Source organism: Gobio gobio, assembly GCF_949357685.1.
Source record: "Gobio gobio genome assembly, chromosome: 3".
Taxonomy (NCBI): domain Eukaryota; kingdom Metazoa; phylum Chordata; class Actinopteri; order Cypriniformes; family Gobionidae; genus Gobio; species Gobio gobio.
Genome location: NC_137099.1, coordinates 12909904 through 12924104, shown reverse-complemented (window position 1 = coordinate 12924104; position 14201 = coordinate 12909904). Strand labels below are relative to the sequence as shown.

The 14201-nt window shown below is 37.1% G+C and overlaps 1 protein-coding gene across 3 annotated transcripts; it reads right to left on the bottom strand.

Moving 5' to 3' along the window:
• Nucleotides 1-2005: 2005 nt before the first annotated feature.
• On the bottom strand, nt 2006-13986 carry slc29a4b (asolute carrier family 29 member 4b). 3 transcript variants are annotated; one of them, XM_079813166.1, is made up of 12 exons: nt 13812-13946; nt 12743-12868; nt 12452-12490; nt 11603-11734; nt 11347-11460; nt 11097-11225; nt 10929-11003; nt 8269-8543; nt 7222-7354; nt 6513-6700; nt 6176-6416; nt 2006-2967 (listed from the first exon to the last, which is right to left on the bottom strand). In XM_079813166.1, exons 4-12 carry the CDS (start codon nt 11682-11684, stop codon nt 2816-2818), a joined length of 1389 nt encoding a protein of 462 aa, XP_079669292.1. In that variant the 5' UTR covers nt 11685-11734; nt 12452-12490; nt 12743-12868; nt 13812-13946; the 3' UTR covers nt 2006-2815. The 3 variants fall into 3 exon arrangements, with proteins under 3 accessions (XP_079669292.1, XP_079669290.1, XP_079669291.1); XM_079813164.1 differs by lacking the exon at nt 12452-12490 and having other exon boundaries at nt 13812-13986; XM_079813165.1 differs by lacking the exons at nt 12452-12490; nt 13812-13946 and adding an exon at nt 13386-13550.
• Nucleotides 13987-14201: the final 215 nt, after the last annotated feature.

The window sequence follows — 14201 nt, the reverse complement described above, 5'->3', positions numbered from 1 at the left end:
CGTTTTAGCTTAAAGGGTAACTTAACCCTAAACCAACTTTTTTTAGTTATTGATCTGTAATACTGGGGCTTTATTAATGCTGTTCATTGATTCGAGTAAATGTTTTGACAATTGAGTATAAAGTGTTTTAATTCTATAAAATATGGTGTAAAACCGTCAAAGTGCTGCCCTCTTAAGGTTGAACGGTGGCGACTGCAGTTGAATTTTCCTATTGGACGTTGTGGTACATCGTGACGTAGGATGGTACCTCCAACGGCTCACTATCCGCGCCCCTGGCACAAGCTCACCTTGCCCTCAGAAATGTTTCCCCCAATCACATGATGAGAGCGGCTTCACTCCAGTAGCCTATGAACTCTCATGTTACATGAGGTAGAAACATTATGAATGAAACTGACTTGACACTTGTTTAACATTGTATTGAAGAAAATACGGTTAAATAATGCAGTTGTCAGTACACGTCAGGCTTTTCTTGCGATATTATTGCCGCCCGTCATTTGTACAGATAAGTTTCATATACGAGACGCGCTTTTTAAACCCTGACACGCAAGTGGTTGCCGCGGTAACAAGCAACAATACCGTAACGTGCTGGTGTATAGTCTAACTTATTTGAGGAAATCTGGCTTTTAGGTCTGAACTTATTGGTCCTGCGCTGCTTATTGATTCAGTTAAAGCTACACTGTGTAACTTTTTTAGTCTATTCTTAGCTAAAAACACTTAGTTCTTTCAAAAATATATGTGCCTCATTAATGTATATTTACTTCTTTCAAGTAATAAAGTATTCTCGTAAGTTTATAATATGCCATTGAAAATACATAAGGTAATGGGATCTAACGGTGGTCGCCATGTTGCCCCTCCATCTTGAAAGTACATTAGCCAAAGAGGGACATACCCGTAAATTCAAGCTTCGCCTTTCGCGTTTTAACCGGTTTTAATACTCGATGGCACTGTACAAAATTCTCTGCCTTGCGCATGTGCGCGTCATCTTGTTCAGACTTGTCTGGTGCATGTGCAGAGAGTTCATCTCAGCAGCATCCAGTAACAGTTTATACAGAGTTTTCCTGGCTTGTTTATTCCTCAAAAGTCTGTTTTTCCTTGTGTGGTATTTCTGTGCGTTAATAACTCCGTAAGTAATAATAGTTATTGTCATTGTAGATGTGTTTCAGAGTGTGTCATCGCGTAATTCAGTTGATGTTACCTCAGAAGTATTTTTGTGTCAACATACAATAGCGTAATGCTCACCTATTTGAATAATCATTCAGTTATTTTGTTATCAACAAAGTTTATTCGTTTTTAGAAAATATTTGCTTGTAATGTATGTTGATGGAAATATGTATCAGGTCTGATCAGCATATTAACAATTGTTATACAGAGCGCACTGCCAGTACAATATTACTTTTGGACTAAATTGGCCTACTTTTTCATCATACTTATAGCTTACTATTTATATATTATTTTTGCACTTTAAGTAAACTATGTTCCTATTTAGGTACTCATTTTTATACTTGAAATATACTTTTTACATTTGAAGTAAATTTGAATAAAAATATAGGCCAAACATACTTAGGCTTTTCTGTCAGTAAGTCAAGTATACGTAAGTGTTGTTTGGTGCACTGTGTAAATTATATATAGTGGTGAGGTTGCGAATTGCAACCGCTCCCTTTCGAAGCATCAAGCTATGTTGTCGTCTGAGACAGCAGAGAGTAGCTGGCGCTCTGTAGAGCAGTTTGTCCGTTTAGGGCTTCTGTAGAAACATGGCGGCAATAAAATGGTAATAAAAACATTACGTTTCATTATGTAAGGTCTTTATGCACCACTGAAAACATAGTTATGTATATTATATTGTATTTCTGTCAATAGATCCTTATAAATATTACACACTGCACCTTAAATTAAATTCCTGAGAAGTAGGCTACATAAAGTATATTTCTGAGAAATACATAAAAAGTAGACTGAAAGTATACTTTCTTATTTTTGCATAAGCTTTCTCAAAATGACATGCTTTTTTGCCTTTTCACACTTTTATTGACAGAAACATTGTAGAAAGTACAGTAAATGATGGGATGATGAGGGGAACAAGGTATTGGGAAATGTCACAAACCTCGACTCGCCCTCAGCACAAGAACTACAGCTTCCCAGGCTGCTACAATAGTTGCTGTATTTGGCAAAGTTTAAGAGATCCGTGGCATCAAATCTTATAGTCAGAATCACATAAACTATAAATCCTCGAGAGTGCGCCTTCTCAGGGTCCACTTTCAGATGTACCTGTCTCTAACCATCACGTCAAAAAATCAAACAGAATTTAGTCAATTTTATATGTCAGTCAGATGACACCTTACAAAGGGCGTTTTGTCTTTCTGCCAATAATGAAACTATTGGTGTCTAACCTTGGTTTAAATAGGTGAAAGTGGAGAGTCATAAACCAAAACAAGACACCAACACGACTATATCGACCATTCATAAAGTAGAGCTATAGAGCAAATTACAGTAAACATGGTGGCCGTACATTTAAACATTACTTAATTTATTTAACAATTAGATGGTTATTCATTTTTATCTGATCTAACATTCCTGATGAAAAAAACAGCACAGCTGTTGTGTTTTAGATGCTGGTTCCCAGAATTAAATGCTAAGATGCTGGTGTCCCAAACTGGGACTCTTTTAACTACCTTAACCAGCAGACATTCCTTGCATTAACCAGCTTGGACCAGTATGGAAACTCTGGTCTAAGCTGGTGTTTTCAGCAGGGATAGTCTTTGGAAATGTTCATGTTTTTTTAAATAATAAACAACAATATAAATCAGTGTGAGGGAGACACTCAGTGGCCAGGTATATAGTTGTGTAATGTGAGTGTGTTGTTGAGTTTCAGAGTGTGAGTAGCGTGTGCCTGTGAGGTCAGGCTGTACGTTGAGTAAGACACTGCAGACCCGAGCATCAGTCCAGCCATATATGATACAGTCATGGTGTTCCCTGTAAAAACAAAAAAAAATTATTCAATATAGCATTAGACAGAAATTATATTAAATGAAAATTCTTCCAAAAATAAATTATTTCATTGCACATGCTGTCCATATGAATTGAATACATTTGATAGATTCTTATGTACTGGCACTTCCAAATAAAAGGTTAAGTGTGAAGGAATTATATTTTAGATTAAAGTTACACTGTGTGTGAAGTATAAAACTGAAAGTTGCTTGCGAATGTTGATTCTGTGTGGAGGAATCTGACGGTTATGAATATGAACCCATGTTACAGGTGGTCATCTTATCAGAGTGAATCTCACTATAACACCATCATAACTCTCTTCTATTTCAATAAATATATAAATAAATGACAAAAAAGACATAATAATAATAATAATAATAATAATAATAATATGTCTTTATCCTCTTCCACACCACACAATACACACACTATAATAGCTGGAACTTATTATTATTTTGCAAACATGACGTAACAAAAAGATTAAAGTATGCAATTTATAAAATATTCTCTAAAATATGGAGCATTACTATTGGCTTAATCTAGTTAGTCAGGGTAAGACAAAAACACCCTGAATGTAGTTGAATTTTGTAGCCAACATTTCCAAAAACGTACACAGAATAGCTTTAAAGGATTAGTTCACTTTTAAATAAACTTTTGCTCATAATTTACTAACCCCCATGTCATCCAAGATGTCCATGTCTTTCTTTATGCAGTCGAAAAGAAATTAAGATTTTTGATGAAAACATTCCAGGATTTTTCTCCATAAAAATGGACTTCAATGGGCTCCAAACGGTTTAAGGTCCAAATGACAGTTTCAGTACAGCTTCAAAGGGCTTTAAACGATATCAAACTATACCAGACGATGAATAAGGGTCTTATCTAGTGAAACGATCAGTTTCTGCGAGAAACCGAGCAGTATTTATGCTATTATTTTACCTCTTATCAGACCAATGTGATCGTCTCTGAGCTCCACCATAACTTCCGCTGAGTGAGGTCAAAATACGAGCGTGGTATATGGAGAAAAATCCTGGAATGTTTTCATCAAAAATCTTAATTTCTTTTCGACTGCAGAAAGAAAGACATGGACATCTTGGGAGACATGGGGGTGAGTACATTATCAGCAAAAGTTTATTTAAAAGTGAACTAATCCTTTAATCTGTTTATCCATACATTATTATGTATTACATATTCACATTTGTTTTGTGCAACCTACCAACAGAAAATGATTATGCAATTATTTTGCATATATCAAACATTTAAAGGTCCCATGGCATTACATTTTCATTTTATGAGGTTTTTCAACATTAATATGAGTTCCCCTAGCCTGAATATTGTCCCCAAGTGGATAGAAATGTTGATCGGTGTAAAACCGAGTTTTGGCTGTCTTTCTCTGCCTTTGAGAAAATGACAGGCCAGACGAGCCAATCCTGAAGTCTCCTGGTTTGACGTCCAAGCAGGAACGGTTCCCTCCCTTTCCTCCGCCCTGAGAATCTGGCACACCCATGCAAACGCTTGAGAGAATAGAGATCATTGCTTGTGAACGAGTGAACGCTGGCAGTTTCTCAGTGTTTGGATGTACAAATGAAAACAGAAGTCTTTTTTCAGTTCCTTCTGATCTGTGATCAGTGATTTCTGATGTGTAGCTAATTATTTATTATTCGTGCACACGCAGCTCTCTCTCTCCAGACAGAACGGTGTTTTCTATCTTGTGAGTCAGTGTTTTTATACGTCCTTGTCGCGTCTATCGGTTGTAAAATGTGCATACAGTCATGAGTTTCTGCTCAACATCGGCAGAGTCAGATCTTTAGAGATAAACTTCACACACGCCGAAGCTCGGGCTGCACTGGCCGGTGGCCTTCAACATCCCCGACCCACAGTAGTGCATCTGGCCCACAGCGGAGGCACCAAACGCGGCGTGAGATTAAGCAGAAGGGGGGTAAGCGTGAGCATATCCGAGCTAGCCAGCCTAGCCCCACAATAAACTGGATTACATTTGATTACTGCTGTTGTGTCTTTGTTTGCGCTGTGTACTCAACGCGCGTCACTGACACTTTTATTTTATTTAAAAAATAATGCTATAATCAACACTTACTTTTAACTCGTTCATCTCGACAGCTGTAATGGTACTTTGCATGTGTTACAAAGTTGGTAATAATGATGAAGACGGACTCGGTGTGACTGGGACTCGTGTTTATTCAGAACTCTCAGATACAAACACAATAAACTCGCGCTGACTGACAGCGCTCTCATAACTCAGTAGTTACTATAAATAATTTTGTTAGCAATCGCTGAGCTCCGCGAACTATCTTTCTTTTTAACCAGTTCTTTTTAGTGAACCGAATCAGTTCACCAAATCGGACTGAATCATTCTAAACGTTTCGCGTCTCCAGTCAGCGCTGATCCATAATTTACTAAAGTTACTAACTTTCTGACATGAGTGACAGTCCCTCCGACTAGAAATAGACTAATAACCTGAAGTATATGCTGTAACTACAACAGTTCAGACATGCTGAGAACTGATTTGAAGTGAACTCAGGTCCATCCGTCTCTCTGGCAGCAGCTCGTGCCTGCTCCTGCCTCGTAGACCTCGTTAAACCACGCCCCCTCCGCTCATTTAAAATGCAAAGATGTCAGCCAACCACAACAGTGGGCGTTTTTACTGAAGTCTCAAAGCAGACACGCCTCTTGAAACAGGGCAGTCAGCCACAGGGCAAACATCAGTATAGAAAAAATGCCTTTTATTTCTAAATTATGACATTTTATGATGTAAAAGTCATACTAACAATATAAGTACACCTCAGGAAACATTATAAAATAATAGAAAAATGCCATGCCATGGGACCTTTAATATTTAATAAATGCAGTAGCCATTTTGGTTTTGGTGTTGCTGAAAGGGACTTAAAATATCTAAAACCCCAAACAACTTATTTACATTTGAGATGTAGAATTATTGTGGTGATTGTGACAGATTTTTATTTATTTTTTAAACTACAAAGCTCTCAGACTATTTGCTGAACTCATACCAAATGAAATATGGAAAGAGGGCCTTCAGGAAAATGTACTTTTGACTTTTTCATAAAATTCTGACAGTGTTGACAAAGTATGAAGTAATGATTTCTGATGTGAGTGGTTTTAGGAGTGTTTTTTTGGTTATGCATTTCTCTCACTCTACATGCGTGTCAGCCATACTCACCCGCCACTTCTCGATGCTGAAGAGGCACCTTGCCGGCCGCCTGTATCATTGGTACAGAGCCAAGGTACCCGTTACTGATACCCAACATCACGGACAGGCAGCAGGGCCAGGCTGGGTGCGCCAGCAGGGGGTGTTGCACAGGAGACACACACATTACAAACAAGGGCAGGAAGAGAACACGAAAACACGAACACACCAGCAGCTGCACACCGCCCCACTCGTACGGACACGCTGCTAAGATCTAAAGAGAGTGAGAGAAAAATAAGCTTTGAACATTTACCTTTTTTTAATAACAATATATGCACACATATATTATGTATAAACAACAACATTTCACCTTGCCCACAAAGTCTGCCATGTTGAACAGAGCCATGGTGAGAATAGGCAGCCATTCTCCCAGTGTAACGTTGTGCAACTCTGACTCCAATCCAGGGAACAGACACAGTGTGATGAAATATGTCACCAAGATTGACAGCATATAGGGCCAGATCATCCGAGCAACAGCACACCTCTGACAGAGAAGCTCTGTAAAAAGGCCATCATATGATATGTTAGAAAACTACAGTACTAATGATGTGACATTAAAGTTGACCACTTTAAAAAAAAAATCGAATTTTTTTTTTTGGGGGGGGGGGGGGGGGGGTTAAAAATCCGTTTAAATTATATTAAGCCTTAAAGTTCTGCATAATTAAGGGCGTGGCCACTTGAGTGACAGGTGGATTGCCACTATGGTCAAGATAGGCGGGCTTTGTTTCAGCAACCAGGCACCTCAGCTTCACCCACGTCCCACCTCTTTGTCCATTTTCAGTTATCCGGGAGTGACACGTGATGATACGCTGCCAAGATGTCAACGGCCAGCCTTTAGGCTTCAAAAATGAAATGAAAACCTACAGGTGACATCATGAACACAATGTCCATATTTTTTTTTAAGTCTATGGTTGTAACATGCATGAAAGCAAGGAAACCTTTTCTAGTAGACCCCAAAATCAAGAATTTGTAAAAGGAAAGAATAGCTACAGGTGATTGTGATTAAAACCATGGCTCACCCTTCACATTGATCCAGGTCCTTTTGGTGTCTGGTTTGGGTACATCAAATCTGACATATATTCCATCTCCATGGGAACCGTTACCCAGATTAACTGCTTCGGCCTCATCAACAGTGCTTGACGCCACTCCATCCTAATTTGTGGAAATGTCATGAGTTAATGTCAATTTTATCTTTGAGCATATCATCCTAAACAATGACTGTCTCTAAATCTGGAGAGCTGTCTACTGCTACAACAAATTTTGGAGGAAATAAAACATTTTATGTTAACACAGAACCATTTTCTACCAAAACATTTTAGAAATGAATACAAAATATATATTATTAATCAACATTTTCCTTGGCTACCCTTACAATTTAGTGTAACTTTTAAATACAATACTTATTACAGAAATAAAGTAATTTAAAATAATATACTTCATTGCAAACTGAACATGTTAAATGTAATTAAGTGAAAATGCATTCTGATTTATAATAAATGCAATTAGCTGAACAGTAACAGTTAAAAATGTTAGTATGTAGTACTAAATGTGCTTTAGTATGTTAGTCAACACATCAAAATAAGTGTACTTCTTTAGAGCATGACAAAAGATTAAAACATGATGTTTTAAAATGTACTTTAAAGCAAACCTTTTCATTTGACGTTAAAATAAGTGTGTTAACAAACATTATCATGAAAGTGCTCTCTCTTTAAGTACACTTACAAGTGGCCATTTATTTCATTAATATTATTTTATCTGAAAGTACAGTTTACTCAAATATACTTTTTAAAGATTCGATTTTGAAGTACACTACAAGTGCACTTGTGTCAGAAGTATGGATATATCCAAAAAGGCTATCTAGGTTTGGAGATCAATAAGTTTTGAAACACCTTGTACACATCATTTTTTGCCAGATAACTTATCCTGAAATTTAAGAAGGAAAACAGTAAGAAAAACCCACAGAAACCTTTCAAAACTATTTTTGTCAGTAACCAATAAATGAAGGATCCATCTCAAAAAAGTCCCCAAAGTCAAATGCAAACCAGTATTTCTGCATGTAAATGTACCTCTTCCTCTGCACTGCTGTCATAATGTATCTGATAGCCACAGCGCTTTTGTGTCGTAACATTATTAATCTGTCCTTTGAGCCAGCTGTTGCTGCGGCGAGCTCTGTCGGTGTGATAACGGACAAAGTGTGTTTGTCGCACAACCACGTGTAACAGAAAACAGAGTGTCTCTATTGAGACAGAGAACAGGAAGAAAATGATGGTGTTGTTCTTCTCATCTTCCACCAGCAGCTTTGTAAAAATACGACTCAGAGACACAATAACTCCTGCAGTGCCTGGAAAAAAAAAGACAAAACACACATAAACTGTCTGCAATACAAATAAACACCAACACATTCTGTGAATTCATATTTCAAAGAAATAAATGAAATAAATATAAAATTAAAAGTATTTAAGGACCACTGAGATTTATTTTAATTGTGCCATCATCTTCATGACAATTAAAGGGATAGTTCACCCAAAAATGAAAATTCTGTCATTTACTCACCCTCAAGTTGTTCCAAAACTGTATGAGTTTCTTTGTTCTGCTGCACACAAAAGAAGATATTTTGATGAATTTTTGTAACAAAGCAGATAGAGCAACCATTGACTACCATAGTAGGGAAAAATATACTATGGTAGTCAATGGTTGCTGTATCTGCTTTGTTACAAACATTCGTCAAAATATCTTCTTTTGTGTTCAGCAGAACAAAGAAACTCATACAGTTTTGGAACAACTTGAGCGTGAGTAAATGATGACAGAATTTTCATTTTTGGGTGAACTATCCCTTTAAGCATATTTCCCTCATGAAAAAAAATACTGTAATATAAAAAATATTAATATAAAGATATTTGATTTGATTAAATATCGTTTTATTAGGATAAAGGGGCTATAACAATTGTCATGTATTAATCGATTTTTTATTGCCAATGTGTAAACAGATTGTAAAGAAAACTTAAAAAACAAAACCTTCCTTGAGTTCCTAGGTTGTCTATGAAAGCCTGTAGACTGATTTGGGACGTTTTTGCCGGGAAAATAAAAAGGATGTTACGTTTACGCACGCTACCTCTCTTCCGTTCAATAACACATGAAACGAATGCTTATATAATGTTCAGGATAATGTCGAAAAAACATTCTGTACAGTAATGTCAATGTGTCATGCAAAGAAAAGTGAGTAATTCAAACATAGCCAGATCTAAATGGGTCTATAGTCACAAATATACTTTATAAGCAAATAGGTCATTTTTAACACTGTCTCTAGTGATGCTTTGTGGACTCAGCTGTGGGTGTTCATGTGATTTGAAGGAGGCGTGGCTTTGGAGACACTCTGAAGGGAGGGTAGGATCTTATGTTTTCAAAGCTAGCGTGCTATTGCCTTTCCGAAATTTCCTACCCTAACTTTAAAGGGAACCTATTATGCTCCTTTTTACAATATGTAAAATAAGTCTCTGATATCCCCAAAGTGTGAATGTTAAGTTTTAGCTCAAAATACCCTAGAGATCTTTTTTTATAGCATGTCAAAATTGTCACTTTTGGGGGGTGAGCAAAAACAGACCGTTTTTGTGTGTGTCCCTTTAAATGCAAATGAGCGGGTGCTGGGAGAAACAAAGGGTGTGTCTCCATCAGCTCCCTAGTTCAGTAGTCAGGGCACTGATCAGGAAATCAGTCAATGGTCTGTCTCCCTGATCAGTGCCCTGACTACTGAACTAGGGAGCTAAATGAGACGCACCCAAAGCTTTTCAAAGCTTTGAATCAATTCAACCAATTGCTTTGCAAAATGATTCACTGTTTCAGAGCATTCGAAACGCCACACTACGGTGACCCCTGCTGGTCAGAACAAGGTAAATGCAACAAAAACTCAGACCAAACATGCATAAACACCTTTTACAAACCCATTGCAAATATTTTATTGAAAGTAAAATCTCTCCAAATGCAATTGACTAATTATCTAATAATATTAAATATACATTTTCAGAGCTTGTTTTGATTGTTCCATGGATGCCTCAGCTAAACAGGCAAATAAGAGACTACCATAATAATTTTTAACTAAACTAATGTCTAATTAAAACGTCTACACATGTATAAAACTGATCAGAGATCAGGTAAAACCCACAGAGACTGATTCAATGTTTCATTGTTGATCTCAGTGAATCCAAAAGATTCATGGGTTTACAGAGATCATCAGGGCTCTGTCTATGCTAATAGGGTAGATGTCATTGTAGGGGGAATCTGAATCAGCGCGTTTGAAGAGACTGCTTTTGATTTATGGGCATTATAAAAGTTTTTAACATTATGGGCTGATTATTCTCACACACTGCAGACACACTCCTGCCATGAGTATGACGGGGCAATTAATCACGTTCTCTTGCGTCTCTTGCATGTTACGTGTACACGAGAGCAAGGATGAGCAATACGTTACTGGTTACAGTTCCCTTAATGGTCACCGATGTTGCTAATAACAAGGTTTTCTGAATTCTTCATATAGCCCCTTCAAATAATAAAATATATTTTTTTTCGTAAATTATCTGTATGTGTTGTACTGCCTTTAATTGAATCCTTGTATTAACATATTTTTTTACTATATTACTTAGAAATTTTATTTAAGAATTACAAAAAAAGTACATTTATTCTAATATAATGATTCTAATTTCAGTCATGCGGTGATGGAAGTTCAGCTCACTCTCTCCAGTCATCACGCCCTGTGTGTACCTCTTGGGCAGCATCCCAGTGTAACCATAGAAACTGGACTGCTGCACTGCAAAGGTCAAAAGGACAATGGGCAAAGTTTCAGATCACAAAAACACAATGTAGGCCAAATGCAAGAATATGATTGCTTGAATATATGTACCTGTGCATCCAAATGCAACAATTGCAATTGCAGCCAGAGTAACAGCATAGGACTGCTGAGTGTCAAACAGCTCTAACCAGACGTCAAACACACTCACAAACACCAAAGGTCCCAAGGCAAATAGATATCCTATATAAGCAAAACAAGAGATTTAGTGATATTGCAATCGATAAATAAGAGTAATGCAATGTAAATGGTGCTGAGTAGCCTTTCATTGTTGTATTTTGAGGCGACTTTTGCATGTTCTCACCCACACAGATGCGAGTGTGTAAGCTCAGTCTCTCCACGAGTGCGTTGTTCACAATGACAGCACTGAGAGCCACCAGAATATACGTCAAACTCATGTCGAACACAATAGAGGTGCCTGACAATGGAAGAGAGGGGAATTGACAAGCATAACTTGAAGAGAATTTCTTTGCAATGCTAAGTTGTCACTTTCCCACCCATAGCTCTGTGAATTTAATTTATTCTTTCCTGTGATGTGCGACAGGTTGGCTGCATCAAACCTTTGAATTTGCGGTGGAGGTAGTCCACATCAGTGATGAAACTATTGTATGGCAGTAGAAAGCCGACACCAGCCAACAGCATGGCAAAGTAGATGCCATGGTAGCGATCATCCGGAATGGATTGCTCTGAGTCTAAAATGAAGACGTGCTTGAATTAATACCAATCGGAATGACAGAGCAGCTTGATAAACCTGAGCCCCATTTGTATATAATAGAAATCAACATTCTCATACAATGCCAAGGTTGTGGGTTCGATTCTCAGGGAATGCATGCACTGATAATGCATTGCTTAAATGCAATGTAAGTCGATTTCATTAAAATTGTTTGCATAAAGTGTTTGCACAAATGCATAAATGTAAAACGTGCTTTTGTGTTGTACATGTCGGTGGCTTGAATTAAAGCAGGGCTTCTCAACCTGCAGTTTGTGAACCCCTGGTGGTTTGTGAGGGAACAGGGAGTTAAAGAGATAGTTCACCCAAAAATGAAAATTCTGTCATTTACTCACCCTCAAGTTGTTCCAAACCTGTATGAGTTTCCTTCTCCCGTTGAACACAAAATAAGATATTTTGAAGAATGTCAGAAACCAAACTTCCATAGTATATTTTTTCCTACTACTGTTTGGTTAACCACATTCTTCAAAATATCTTCTTTTGTGCTCAACAGAAGAAAGAAATCCATACAGCTTTGGAACTTGAGGCTGAATAAATGATGACTATCCAACTAAACCTTGAACGAGAAGCAAATAATTAATGAAATCATAAAAATGTCAAATCAAAAACAAATAAATCATTTTAAAGTAAAACGATCAAAATAAAACACTAAAAAACATGAAAATATTTTATGGTTTACCTGCATGCCATATGACCAGCAATACCAGACATCAGAGAACTGTGATGTGAGGTTAACATATAAAAATACGAAATATTTTATGGGTTGGGCTGACAAAATTTTGGGAATCTATGCACTAATTTGTGCAATATTTCACAAATGCATGCATCAAATCTACGAAGACTTCAATGCATGCATCAAATACATCAATACACACAGCACAGGTAATTTTACATGTGCAATTTAATGCATGTTGTATGTGCAGTTTTTATGGCATATTAATCCTGTGTTGTGCGTATATCTGCAACTCACCATGATCACTGTGAGGTTTTATCCAACCCCTCTTCTCCTCCTCTGGCAACTGACTAAAGCTGAAATTCGTGATCACAGCCTTCTCTCTACCCTGCCGATTCCTGCTCCACTCCTCAGAGTACATGCCTAGAAAAAATGTCAGAATTCTGTCAGAAATCTATCTATCATCAATCTATCAAATCAATCTATCTATCTATAAACAAATACAATAAAAATGTATCCTATAATAATAGATATCAAGTGAATATTGATATCAAAATCAGAATATTGACATAAAAAAACACCTTCACTGAGAAATACTGACTGGAGAGAAATGTGCAATATAAAAAAAATATTATTTTGTTTAATGCAACCACCCTTACGAAACAAAAATATATTGCAGTATATTGGAAAATATCATGTAATACATTAGGCGATATATTCCCATATATGGGATTTAATATTTATATTTTCCAATATATTGCAATATATTGAAAGCGGCAATCATTTGTATATTTTGCAATATACTGCAATATATTACATATATTGTATATATGTACCATCAATATATTAACAATATATTATAATATATTTCAAGTAATATATTGGTAAATATAATTTCCTTCCGTAAGGGCATGCATGCAAAGTATATCTTTGTTCCTACGCCTGTTTTCCTTTGAAGCATCTGGGTATAATGGTTCTCCCCTACATGTTGGATTTGTACATGGCGCTTCTGGTTTAAATTTTACGGCGTTATAAAACACTGCGAGTAGCTACTATCTCTAGGTGATAAACGCGAGATTCGTCGATGTCACCTGACAGATCCACCAAAGCTATTTTTAGAAATATCTAGCCTCAATGGCATAGCCTGTAGTGTAATTTTAACGGCGGGGACATTGACCTGAAGTAGCCTGTATATCACATTGATGTTAGAAAGACGAATCATTTGTCTTTAAGGTTATTTGACACCTGAATGTCATATATAGATATGCGCAACTAATGGACTCGTGCAGTAGCCTAGGCTATGATAATGAGTGAACATCAATCAGAGCTGTCGCGCGCGTTCCCGAATGGATAACAGGTCTCTTACCTGATGTACCAATGTCATTCACTCTCTCTCTCAAGCGAATTATATTCAATTACGATCCTCGTTTCCAAGCGGTGTTATTTGAGGGTGCTCCTTTTCTGCTCCTTCATTCTCTCTCGAGGCTCTCCGCCCTCCTGCGCAAGTCACGGAATCTTCACGCGCTTTACGATTGATCACCGGGGCAGGTTGTCACACTAAGGATGGGGTTCATCTGTATATAGGCTAAACTTAAACACATACCTTAAAATATTGGCTACAAAAACTGGTACTGATTCACAAATCAGTTCACTGTTTAACAAACGCTAATAGCGGGGCATGTTGTCACAGTGAACATATTTTTATTATCTGATTCGAAAGGAATTGAATGAATGAATAAATAAATTAAGTAAACTG

Bases quoted from the DNA above. Each gene is read 5' to 3' on its own strand.
- slc29a4b (XM_079813164.1), bottom strand. From the start codon at position 12,866: ATGTACTCTGAGGAGTGGAGCAGGAATCGGCAGGGTAGAGAGAAGGCT. The intron at 11,461-11,602 runs GTTTGATGCAGC...TTCCATTGTCAG, and splicing joins CCTCCACCGCAAATTCAAAG to GCACCTCTATTGTGTTCGAC. The intron at 7,355-8,268 runs GTACATTTACAT...TCCACAAATTAG, and splicing joins ACAGCAGTGCAGAGGAAGAG to GATGGAGTGGCGTCAAGCAC.